At 45.4% G+C, this 13,127-nt stretch overlaps 2 protein-coding genes across 3 annotated transcripts in view; one reads left to right on the forward strand and one right to left on the reverse strand.

Moving 5' to 3' along the window:
* The window catches only part of RPAIN (RPA interacting protein), a 55,372-nt gene extending 49,740 nt beyond the window's left edge, over positions 1–5,632 (reverse strand). The window contains exon 1 of the mRNA XM_078683568.1: positions 5,474–5,632. Coding sequence (XP_078539694.1) covers positions 5,474–5,545 — 72 coding nt within the window. The 5' untranslated portion in view covers positions 5,546–5,632. The remainder of the gene's footprint in view (positions 1–5,473) is intronic.
* A 455-nt stretch (positions 5,633–6,087) lies between these two features.
* NUP88 (nucleoporin 88) overlaps positions 6,088–13,127 on the forward strand; it is a 362,163-nt gene continuing 355,123 nt past the window's right edge. The window contains exon 1 of one of the 2 annotated variants that reach the window (XM_078679698.1): positions 6,088–6,471. In XM_078679698.1, the coding sequence (XP_078535824.1) occupies positions 6,244–6,471 (228 nt within the window). In that variant the 5' untranslated portion in view covers positions 6,088–6,243. The remainder of the gene's footprint in view (positions 6,472–13,127) is intronic. The other variant, XM_078679699.1, reaches the window with a different exon arrangement.

Consider the following 13,127-nt stretch of genomic DNA (forward strand, 5'->3'; position numbering starts at 1 on the left):
GAGGACTGGTGGCCCAGTATTCAGTCTTACCCACTGTTACTGGAGATTTGGAGTGCCCTGGCACAGGTCTACGGTCCGGCAGGGAGCAGAGGTCACAATGCTATGATAGAGGTGCTCCTATGCCTACATGGTGAGCCTCCCAGATTCTGGTGGCAGGTCTCCGGTCCTCCTGGATGGTTGGGTAGTTAAACTGTTGCTCTTCCTCTGTGAGTAATGGGCTGGTTTCTGTAGGTTACCCCCACTTTTTGCTTCATGTTACACTGTTTGACTGGGATCCTGCTAATCAGGACCCCAATCTATCTGCTTTCTCCCTAAAATGTGATGTAATTAGGTACACTCCAGATTGGATACTGGGGTACCCCGGTCAGTCCCTAGTATATGGTATCCATGCACCCAGGGTACAGGTACCCCAGAGGCCTCCAATGGGCTGAAGCATGTATTATGCCACCCACAAGAGGCCATGCAAAATGGATCTACAGGCCTGCCATTGCAACCTGTGTAAGTTGGTGCATGCACCACTTACTTAAGATATAGGTTTACTATGCTAAGGGTCACTACACTTAAAATCTACAAGTCACCCTAAAGCAGGCATTGACAATCCTAAAAGCAAGGTGCTTGGTTCCAAGTGAGAGGGTGCCACTACATGAGCAGGACACCCCTGCAGCCTACGGAGTCCATTCTCCCGGGTTGTCAGGGCTGCAGCCATTTACAAGTGGGATTATGCAACCGCGTGATGACCAACTCTAAAACGGCTGAAAGTAACCCCATCATGTTTGGTATCAAACGTTGTGGCATCATACCCCCTACAATGGTAACCGGTGTGGGAGGTATGATCCCACGTCTCAGAAACAAACTTTGTGAGGTCCCTGGTACTCCCGAAACCAGCCTTCTAGTCCTGGGTAGCCCAAAAGGTTTGCTGCAGACCAGATTCACATGTCTTCCCTCCTGCTGCAGAGCCAAGCTCGAGCAGGGGAAGGTAGAACAATAGGCATCATGGCACAGGGAGGTGTGACCACCTCCCAGACAGGATTTAGTGTATTAGGCCTGTTTAGGTGCGCTTGCCAGCGACTGAAAGTCTGCATGAGGGGCACATTTGTTGTCCCTGTGCCTAGTTGAGTTCAAACCAGTCCGGGGAGCCATTGGCTCCTGCTCTGGCATGAAACTGGACAAAGGACATGGGAGTAACCTCTCCACTGTCCTGGCCCTCCCCTGTGAGGTTACTCTGAATCTGTCCAACCCTCTTCCGTGGGTACAAAAGGGTTTACCTGGCTGTGGGACCCTAGATTCGACGTGGACATGATTCTGATCAAGAAACCACTGACATTCGACAGTCTGGACACTCTGGACTTCGTTTGGGCCCGACTTTGTCTCTCTCTCCGTCCAAAGCAGTGTCTGTGCCCGTGCACCATACAGGACCGGTGGAGCATCAAGGACAACTGAAGACCTCTACCTTGGAGTGAAGTCACTCCCCTGCATTCGCAGGCACCGTAACAACTGACTGGTCTGGTGATCCTAAGCTCCTGCAGACTCAGGAGGATCCAGCAACACAGGAGGTGGGCTACATGTCCATCGAGGTCCAAGCTGCCCTCTAACCAGGTCTGGGGTCAGAATCCCTTGTGCGGGTTGCAATACCCATACCCCTGTGCACTGCATACTTTTGCAAGTGCATATGCTTGTTGGCTTTGCCAAAACAAGTGCAGAGGAGCCCCGACATCTGGCACCATTTCCACCAAAGAACTTCGGCATCCTTGCACTGAGTGCTCCGCGGGCAGTTGCGCAGTAATTACTGCTCGAGGCCCCTTCGCCACCGTTGTGCCTCCGGCCTGTGGGTCCCTTGAGGGTCAACACTGCTTTTCTTGTGCTCCCCTGATTGCACCAGGCTTGCCCAGACTCCCCTTGTGTTTGGAGAGTCTCCTGGACCTTGCTGGTCCAAACCGTAACCTTGCTTGTCCATCTTAGTGGGCTGCCGCTACCAAGGCTTGTTGGTGCTCCAGCCTTACACCAACCCCTCAGCACTCGCCATCCTTCGTGGGACAGCTTGTATCTGGCTCCTGGTCATCCTTGACGTCTACTGGTCCCGGTGGCTTGCAGAGTCAAGAACCCCCTCAACGCACCAGACATCGGTGGGCATTCTTCTACTGAGACCCTGGTCACTCCTGAGTGACCCAGACTCTGTCCCCTCTGCTTTCAGGTACTTTTCACCAAGAATCCACCTTTGGATTCCAAGGGACACTTTTTCTTTCCCGCAGTGGCATTTCCTTGAAGTCTTCCATTGAGATAGACAGCGGTTTCCGACACCACTTCAGCCCTATGAACTCTGCTTCCCTGGGATAGGTAACTGGTACTACAGTATCCACCGGTGGGGTGGCCCTCTAACTACCTATGCTCTAACCGTCTTCCTCGTAATCCCCTGGGAAGGGTCCTTAAACTTTAAAACTGCAACCACAACTCTCCTATAGAATTATATGGCGCATGCGGTCCTGTTCCCACACTGCACCAGTCCTCCATGGGTTTCCTACTTACTCACCTTGGGTGGTTCCTTGGGGTCCCAGTGATTCTACATCCTCTAGACACTGACTCGAGTTGTGGTTCTTATACCACTATTTTAGTTTATGGTTTTGTCTCCCCATGGAGCCCACTGTGTTTTAGTGCTACTTACGATTGTTTCTGTGCTACAGTATTGGGTGCTTTGTGTTTATCTGCATGTAACAGATACTGTGAAGTGGTTAGAATGGGTTATAATAATAAATACAGATTTTTATAACTACGGTGTGGTTCTCCTTTCATTCAACCAATACAATAAGGTTGTATTCTGGTAAAACAAGCTGCTTAACATTCCATCAAGACGAAGACTGAAGGCTGCTCTCCACGTCTACCACTTTGATAATTTTCTATGCTTATTTTTGACCTCTTAAAATCACCATAAGGGTTGTTTGGACTGGTAGAAGGTGCCCACTTTAATTAGTGGACCTCATATACAAAGCCAACCAGTTTTCTTCACAGCTGCATGCTGCTCCAGGGCAACAGCCCTCTCACTTCACCACGGTCCCCTCCTGGCATGTGGGGGTTCATAACAGCGCACACAAAAACTGCACCTTCAGGTACCAGCATTGCTTAGGGCAGCAGCCCTCTTCGAAAGAGCAATGCTCTAGGGTGACAGCCCTCAATGGTCTCCACCACTCCCCACCTGGTATATGGAGTTAGTCGGCAGCGCAAAGGTTTTCTGCATTCACTGCAATTCGACCACTAAAAGGACATCTCTTTATTTCTCCTATTTCACATCAAAGGTTAAAGCTTTATATTAAATTCTTGGTGCACGAGGTTAGATAGTGGATGACCAGCAGACATCATAAGAAGGTCAAGCGCATCCTATTTGAGGCCCAGATTCTTATTATCCATGGTGCAACATTACAGCCTTTTAAATAAGTCACAAGAAAGATTTGCCTATGATAACACAATTTGGTCAAGCTGGGAGTTCAGGCTGGACTCTTCCCACGAGGAAGAGGGTCATTGATTTGCATATGGCTGGGTAAGTGAGCAAATGAACGATGGATTAAACGCAGATCTTTGTGCCAGAGGGTGAATGTTTTACATTGTTCAGCAATCCCTCCGTCATTTGCTCCTTTTGCTGTTGGCACACCATGTCACGGCATACTGACTCAGTGATTTGTAAAGCGCACTACTCACCTGGGAGGGTCTCAAGGTGTTGGGGGTTGAGGGGGAATTTGGGCATCTCAGATTCAGCCAAGAGCTTCTTGAGGCTCTTCCTGAATACCTGCAGTGTGGGGGTTTGCCTGATATGTAGGGAGCGTTTGTTCCAGGTCTTGGCTGCGATGTAGGAGAAGGCTTTTTCTCCCGTTCTGGCTCTGCGAATTCGAGGGATTTCGGCCAGGTCAAGGTCGGCAGAGCTGAGGTATCCTCTGGGACGTAGAAATAGATTTTGTTGAGTATTGGGTTCCAGAGCATAGAAATAGATTTTCATTGGGGTCCGGTGTTGCGGAGGGATTTGTAGGTGTGAGTGAGCAGCTTGAAAGTCACTCTTCAACACCAGTTGAGGTCTTGTAGGTGCTGGGTGATGTGGTCTTGTCGTGGAATGCGGAGGCAGAGTCTGGCTGCCGTGTTCTAGATGGTCTGGAGTTTGTGGAGCAGAAATGTGTTGATTCCAACGTAGAGGGCGTTCCCGTAGTCCAGTCTGTTGCTTGCGAGTGCGTGGGTAACTATCTTTCTGAATTCGGGTGGGATCCATTTGAAGGTCTCGCAGAGTGTTTTTAAGCACGTAAAAAATATAGCGTTGATCTGTTGGTTCATGGTGAGGGAGGAGTCTAGTATGATGCAAAGGTTGCGGGCATGATCAGTGGGTGTGGGAGGGTTGCCGAAGGCAGGGGGCCACCAGGTGTCAGCCCACGCAGAGGAGGTAGGGGAATACGAGGATTTCCGTTTTCTCCAAGTTGCCTTACTTGGATAGTTTCCCCACTACATGTTTCCCCATTGGATAATTTCCCCAGACATGTTTCACAGAATAACAAAGCTGATGTGTGCAGGTCATACAAAACTTTGAAACGTAAAACCGACACAAAACTGTTCTCTTTTTGCACTGCTGGTAACATGGTATCCTAATCACATCTGTACAGCCGCCATAAAGGATTGCACTTCGGTGCAAGAGCTGGTGTACCTCTGGTGCTCCTTCAGGTTCATAATTTTGCACTCTGAATTGGTTTGCACATAACAAATAAAAAAGTGCCATACCTACTGGCTTTGCCAATGCGTGTTCAAACTTTCTAGCCGGCATAATGAACCGGTATTGTGAGAACTTCTGAAATCTACCACCCAAAAAAACACTGAGAATGCGCCCGACAAGGCAGCAATCTTAAATACGGGGGTCAAGTTAGCAAAATTCTCAGAATTACTGTTCTAGAGAGACAATTCCGCAGTTCCTCAACAAACATTAAGGAAGAATAATAATGCTGCATAATTGTAATAAAGCTGAATCAAGCAAAATTGCCAAATCCTTACAGGTGCTATTTAACATACGTGATGACATCACTCCTGTGCTGGAACTTTAAAATAACTACATGGCAAAATTGTAGCAGTAGCATAGGCGAAAAGATTAACAAACGTCAAATAAAAGTTTCACGGAAGAAGGTTGCAGTGTTAAAAAAAAAAAAAAGTACACCCACCCACCCCCCACTCTCTCTGCAGAGAGAGACCGCAATACACACAAACGTCCCGATTCAGAATAAATACAAATCTTCCTAACTAAATGGAGAAAATATCTAGTTAAAAGAAAGCGGCAACATCCCTGGGGGGGAAAACGATCAAACAATTGGTCAACAAAACGTTCAAAAGATACAACAATCATAAGCTATCTTTGGAACGCGGGTGAACGTTCTAGGATACCAACCCTAGTTCCCCATCCGAGATTGTTACACTCATTAACATGCACGCGACAGGTTGTTTGTGTATAAAAACGCACCCTTCTGAAGGTCTCTTTCCAAGGAGGCGGTGTAGCCTTGTATAAGGAACGATGTTTTAGAGCAGCCGCCATAACGCAACAATGATGTTAACTGTACCGAGGCCAATTTCCGAGCCCGGGAATTTATGAGCGCTTTGACACTGGAGGCGGAGAGTCTCTGCAGGATGGATTCTGGGAATCGTGGTCCACCGGGCTCTACAAGACGAATGCTCACATTTCGGGCAATCTGTGAAATGTAGTCTACTCAGAGCTTGCTGTTTAAAGTGAATAGAAACATGCCGTTCAATAAAAAAGTTGGCAAATGCGATCAGAATTTTTGAATGTCGTAATTCAAAGGTAACGTTCCCTTTATAGCAAAATATAAAACATATTTAAATCCATGCAGGTAAAAATTGTATAGTCATGCAAATCACATTCTTACATAATTTTAATTAAATTAGATTTAGAATATAACTGTTGTACATGGTTTTGGTTATAATGTTCTAAATAAAAGTAGTTTGTTTTTCCTTAAAGGTAGTTTCCCCGTCCTGTACAGAAAAGACTACCATTCAAATATGGCCGTCATATTCCCATACACGGAATACCGTAGCCTTGCACTCTTTCCTGGTTTCCGTATTCCACAGTTGAGCCAGTATGCTACAGGACTCCATGACGTCTCTTTGTGACGTTAGACGCATGTTTGTGACGCACCTGCCTAGTGTCATTGGTTCTAATCTTGCCCCGGCTGCTTCAGTTGTGTTTACAGTCCCCTCGCCGGTGCCTGGAGTATCATGGCGGCAGGCGGTGGACAGCAGTGGCGGGAATCCCTGACAGATCATGTGTTGTTCGCGCGGCTGCGGGACGAGGCAGGGAACCGGCAGCCCAGCAGACACCTGATTAGAAACTTGCTGCTCACTTTGGGCGGCGATCTGTGCGTGTGGGACGGAGAGCGCGGCGGGCTGCATTGCGTGGGCTTGAAGGGTCTCACTGGGGAAGAGCCCGAGCTCTGTCGCTACCAGGTGAGGGCCCGCAACCGCATGTGAATGTTTCCACTGTCTCTACTGACATTGGCCCAGAGGGTCTCTAACTATCCTTGTTTCAGTCTTCATTTTGGTCACTTTAATCTGCATTTTGCTTAAATAGTCTTAAGTCAAGCAGATTTCAACTGGAAGGTGAAGTTGGAAAAGCCTCTGTGTGCCATATGTAAGATGCGCGGCTTACAAATTTGACAAGTTAATGGCATTCTTTGTCCAGGTTACTTGCAAATCATTCATAGAGGCGGAGAAGACGGAGAATTCCCAGAAAGAGGCGTGTCAGCGCCGAAATAGAACTTTGATTTAGCTCAGATAGCTCAGCATGAGCCGGCCCAAACACACAGTCCATGTAAAACTGCATATTATGGGGGCCGAAAGCCGGGGACGTTTTTATTTTTGTCTTTGCCTTCTTTTCTTCTTGCTGCTTTTGTTTCCACCATTCATTCATTTATACTTTCTATCCTTCCTTCCTCATTGTTCCATCTCCCTTTCCTTATTTCCATTTTTGTACCGTTTATCCAGACTTTTTTTTGTCTTCTCCCATTATTTGTAGTCTAGTTTCCTAACTTTGAAATCTATCACTCCATTTTCTTCAAACGTATTTTTATTAGCCATTTAAAACATTTCTTTAGATCTGCCTCTATGGGTTCTTTAGCAATCTTTGACTTCCACCCCACATCTGTCATGGTAATTTAATTGTGCAGTGTTTATTAGTTTTTGCCTCTGTCCTCTAATTACCCGAGAGACACAGATCAATTTTTAGAAGCACATAAATGAAATTTACCCCCGCAGCACCCCTGCTCAAGCTGGTTTAGTGGATGCTTCACTACTCCTTTGCTCAATAGGTTTGTTTTAACATAGTTCTTTATTTTAAGTTTGAAAATATATGTTTATTATGTCAGAATAGATTACAAACAGTGCTCTGGATCTGAAAGGGAGCTACATTAGGATGAAAAAACTATTTAAAAAAGAACGTGAAATAAATAGCAAGACCTGTGGAATGATATATATTAAGAATTAATATCATAGACGGAAAGTCAAGGAGGTTGAAAAACTTCTTGTGCTTGAGGTGGGAGGGCAAACGATGGCTGTGCATATTTGTCCACAAAATCTGTAATTGGAGCCCACAGTTCTTTCCTTTTGAAATCTAATGTTAAGTAGTGCATATAAGCAGTATCTAATCTACAATTATGACTGACCGCTTACCACCATGTTTTGAATTACAATTTCGTTTGCATGTTTCCGTTTCTCATTATTTGTTGAAAGGCAACTGCCAGTAGTACATCTAACTTTCTCATGTTGTAAGTAGTGTACAACAAATCATCAGTTATGCTTCCTAGGAAAATATTAGATATAGAATATATAACATGTGATTGAAAGATGAAATTCATCTGCTTCCAAATTTTGTGGCCAAAAATGAGAAGTGAAGAATAAATGTTTGCTATATTCATATCTGCTTCCATACTAAAATGGGCCAGGTTATGTCTAAATCTCACTCCCAGGATAATTCCTTAGCTGTTTAAACTCTATAGAATTGCTGTGTGAATAGCTGGTTCATGCTTTTTCGATTTGTTCGGAGGCAATCGGCAAGATGACTGTTGGGAGGTGGAATGTGTGAGAGATCAGATTTAAAGTGAGTATAAGTATTGAATACAGTGTCTCATAAAAATTAGAATTTATTATGAAATGAGGAAGGAAATCAGAAAAATGTGTGTGTATGTAAACAATTTGATTAACCCATTTTAATCCCCTTGCTCTCAAAGTTTTCCAATAAATAGGCCTATTGTTAATTCTAATAGCCTGAAGAAATGTTTAAAGTTTGGGTAGAGAGTTGTTGAGTTTTTTTGGTGAATCCGTTAGGTATTCATGGAATGAAAAGGGCGAGATGAAGTCACGCTCTAAATAAACCACAATGGGTAATTGTGCATCGATTGTGGGGTCAAATATTGTTTTAGTAGAAAGGCTTTGTGAAATTTTGAGCAATCAGGAAAGTTCACACCACCTTCTGTTGTGGGACATTTTAATTTTAAGAAGGACATATGGGGTCGTTTACCATTCCATAGACAAGAGGAAAGTATGTAATAGATTTTTGTGTACAATTTAAAGGAATGTTGGAAATAGTGTCTAGGTGTCCCCACCAAGATAGGTGAAGATTTTGCCATCTACTATCATATGTATGCAACTTTCCATGTTTGTAGAGATAGAGGTTTTAAGGGATTGGGGAACATTGAAGTCCACAATTGTTGTTTAGTTTGAACTGAAATGTGAAATTAGAGGATATGAAATCATGTTTAAAAGTATATTTATATAAAAGTAATATTTCACATTTCTCATTGTTTAATTTGTAGCCAGATGCCTGGGCATAAGAGATTAATTATGATGAATAAGTGAGGATCGACGATTGGGGTTGTGAGAGGAATAGTAAAATGTCGTCGGTGTATTTAGCTAATTTGATCTGTTGAGTTTTGTGGGTAAATCCGTGCATTTTGGGATTTTTTTTCTAAGTTTTGATAGGAATGTTTCCTTGGCCAAATTAGAGAGGGAAAGTGGTAGGGGGCATCCTTGACAAATTCCCTCAGCGTAAAATAGAAGGTTAGCCTGTTAGCTAAAATTATAGTTCGTGTAGAGGTATAAATAGGGAAATTAAAGCTGTAATTATGGGGCCGAATTTGAACCAAGTAAGGTTATGAAATAGGAACGACCAATGGACACGGTCAAAAGCCTTTTCAGCATCTTAAGTGATTGCCACCCGGGGTTCAAACATATCTGAAGGTTTGATGAAATATCAAAGAATAGGCTAGTGTTGTTTGATGTGCATCGCCCTTTGCAAAACCTGAAGGTAGTCTAGATGTAAGGCTAGTTAGTGCCATATATAATATTTTATAGTTTACATGCGAGACGTCTATGATTTTTTTTTACCATATTTCAGATCCTTTTCCCACATTGGTATAAGACGAATGAGTGTGTCTAGGAAAGAGTTGGAAGATTTACAAGAGCAGGTGAAAGCGTGAATGAAAGCATGGAGTTTGGGTAGAGTTAATGTAGAAAAAAATGGGTGTACAATTCAACTGTAAAATTGTCGGGCCCAGGGCTTTGTCTTTTTTTCAGTGAGTGTAATGCAGAATGTATGAAGTTCTGTGTGTGTGATATCTGATTCTAAAGAGGAAAAATCAATCTGGGTCAAATGTCTTCTGAATAGTGGAGAGATATTGTAGAATTTCAGGATCAGATTGGGAGTGCTATGGTGTGTATCGATTCTGGTAGAAATTTACACATTTATTGAGAATGTTGGAATCTTTTTGATGAGAAACATTAGTGTTGCCTGTGATTGGTTCGATTTGCAATTTATTCTGTTTAATTTTAAGGTATTTGGCCAGTAATTTCCCAGATTTAGGGGTTGATTAGGATCGCGGACAGACTTGAGTCCGTCCGCGACCCCAGAGGAGGAGGGAACGTCCGCATGGGCTGCGGCGTTCCCTCCGTGCCGATTAGGATGTGACCGCCAGGGTGGCGGTCACATCCTCTATCTTTAACATTGCGGCGGGTGCAGCTTTAAGCTGCACCCGCCGCAATGTTAAAGATGCATGCATCGCATTTGCGTGCACAAAGCGGCAGGCACCGCGCGGTGCCTGCTGCTTTGTGCACGCAAATGCAGGGGGGTACCATAGGTACCCCCATGTGCACCCCTCCACCCCCCCTTCACCCAGGGGGCCCGCATTGGGCCCCCGAAGTCAAAGTCCATATGCTTTTCCACGGCGGAAAAGCCGCCGGGGAAAAGCATATGTTTTCCTCCATCCTAATATGGCTGGCGGTGTCTGACAGACACCGCCACGGCGGAAAAGCAGCGGACGGATTTCAAGACCCACCGCCATCCTAAAACGGCGGTAGGTCTTTTGAGGCTCCACAGCGGTTTTTCCGTATCCTCCCGGCCGGCGGTGGCTTCCGCCAGCCCGGAGGATGCGGGAAAACCGCCACCATAATCGGCCCCTTATTTTGGCCACTGTAGAATTTGGCTCTGAATTTGAGTAAATATGAAGTTGTGGTATCAGTGGATAGTTTGTTAAATTGAAGTTTGGCACTAATAAATTGTTGTAAACATTGCTGGGATCTAGAGGTATAGTAAGAATGTTGTAATTTTTTTTTTTAACTCTTTTTTATTAACGTTGCTCAATAGACCATAGTTTACATGAATTGCTTGCATTAGCTTACAGTGAGATTGCTACGTTACATCAATGTTAATAACAATCCAGAGGGAACATGAGACAAGAAAAACATAAGAAACGTTTTCCCGGGTAATCCTGCACCCCATGATAAGTACATGTAGCTATTAACACTTCTCGGGTCTCACAATCCACTGCCCCTCTGCCCCTATCGAGCTGTTGCATGTCATTCTCTTATGCACATCCTCAGTACCTTCGCCAGGGTGCCCATATTCCTTCCCATTTTTTAACCCCCCCCCCCCAACTCTTGTACACTATTTCTTCATCTTCAGCCCACTGGCACCAGTCGAGGTCCCACCCCCACTCTTCCAGTGTCGGAGGTAGAGACGCCCCCCCACCCATCCCCTGGCAATGTTTCGCTTAGCGATCCCTGCTGCAAGAACTGCTGTTAGGTCATGAGATCTTGAGAATTCGATTATATCTGACGGAATTATTGAGAAACATTTGTGGACGTGTCTAATCAAATAAATACATTTGATATTAAGGGATTCCTTATCTTCTTTTGCCCCTGCTCTTAGTCATGGGACATTTGTCAGTAAAATGCTTGGTGGGTTTCCAATGGGATCTCTAGTAGCCCTATTACCGCCCACCTCTTCCCTTGGCTTTTTTGGACAAAGCCTTGTGTCTCTGGTATGATGGTGACCTATGGTGGAAGGTTGTAGGAAAGATGCAGGGGCCCTAAGTTAAGGATAGCCTCCTCCTCGAGGTGTACTCGGCACGGCTATGTGGGCATTAGCATTGGTTGCAAGTTGTGACTGCGTGTTTTTTACTATTCCCTGCCCTTACCTCCTGACCTTTTGCACTTTTTGGACAGTTTTGTTAGTCTATAAGAAAATGATAGGTGGAGTTAGAAAGAGACACCTTGGGATGTTTAGAGGGGGTTTCAATTGCCCCAGGGCCCCCACTTTGTGGTCTAAGGCAGAGATCCCTGACCTCTGCTTGTAAATTCTTAACCACAATGAGCACTGCCTCAAGATCCCGGCTACCTTGCGCTAACATTTACGAGTTACACATGCACCTCTAGTAGTGTTCGTTACATTGGAGATTTCAAAGAACTGCTACTGGAAAGATCAGAAAGAACTTCATATCTGTTTTTACTAACAATGACAGGATCCAAAGCCACATTGGGCAATGATTTGTCCAAAACATGGTGCGAGGAGGCTTCCTCCAAAGTGCTTTGGGTGGTACTGGGTGCAGAAAAAGCAGGTGGACCACCAGTGAGTGTTGGTGAGAAGTGTTTAGATCTGCTTGAGAAAATTGGTGCGTTTTTACCAAGGGCTGTAGCTTGGGGCTCGAGCCTACCCTTGCCTCCCAAGTCCCTCCAAAAACGTTCTATCAAATTGTTTAGTGTCCTTCAAGTGTTGAGCATCTTTGTGAGGTGCCAGCTGCAGTGAAGGTGGCAGTGTTTGAGCTTTTCAGCCTTTTCCATAAGTTCTGCCACATTCACATGGCTCTCACCAAGGGCGTGCAATTCCTTGCTAGGCTATTAACCCTGACAGGTCCCTGGAAGCCTCATTTATTGCTGCAGCTGCGTCAATCAGTAGGCTGTAGGCGAACTGGGCTCAACCTTCTATAGGGTCCCAGCAGCACACCTATGCAGCCCAAAAATTATCCTGGGCCAATCACCCAGATCAGAAAGGCCCCCAAAAATTATCCTGGGCCAATCACCCAGATCAGAAAGGCCCCCTCTAGGCTTGTTCCGGGTACACCGTTCTCTGTGGGTGGCACCTCTGTGCCCGTCCAGGCCTCTTTTATAGGTCTGTGCGGTCCCCTCTGGTCTTGTTCTGTATACGCTACTCTGCTCATGCTACCTCCGTGGCCCTCCAGACGTTGTCCACCTGGAGCAGGTACCGCCAGACCCCTCTGCTCCCAGCCCATGTCGTCAATGGCTCAGGAACAAGCCGGCAATGCGCCCTCTTCCATCGGCTGTCTCCAGAAAGCCAGCTAATGCTCCATCTCTTAGTAGGCCCACCAGCGTCGGCTCTTTCACAAGGAACACACACCACTCGCAACACACGCATACGTTTTAGATTCTTCCAGATCTCAATTGCATCTAAGTGGGTTCTACTAATCCTTACATGTTACCCCCATGACACAAATGTTGAAAGCTACACCCCACTGGTAATAATCTGCACACGTTTAAGTTATACCAGTGAAGAGGTTACAGTAATAGGATTAGTAACCATGACTTTATTGCAGTTGATAGGGACAAACCCTTCTGTAGACCGACACAAGCTCCTTGGCTGGTGCCACACTTAGCGAGGCTGGGTAGGCACACTGGGAATCAATATTTGCATTTTGTAAGGTTGCATAGGCCTGTTCTGCCATTTCAAGGCACTTTTTTTGTCATTTGCTCCTGCAGAAGAGTGTCAAGAGTGTGGGGGGTGGGGTGGGGGATGGTTGCAATTATTTCAGTCATTA

Source organism: Lissotriton helveticus, chromosome 3_1, assembly GCF_964261635.1.
Source record: "Lissotriton helveticus chromosome 3_1, aLisHel1.1, whole genome shotgun sequence".
In the NCBI taxonomy this organism is placed as follows: domain Eukaryota; kingdom Metazoa; phylum Chordata; class Amphibia; order Caudata; family Salamandridae; genus Lissotriton; species Lissotriton helveticus.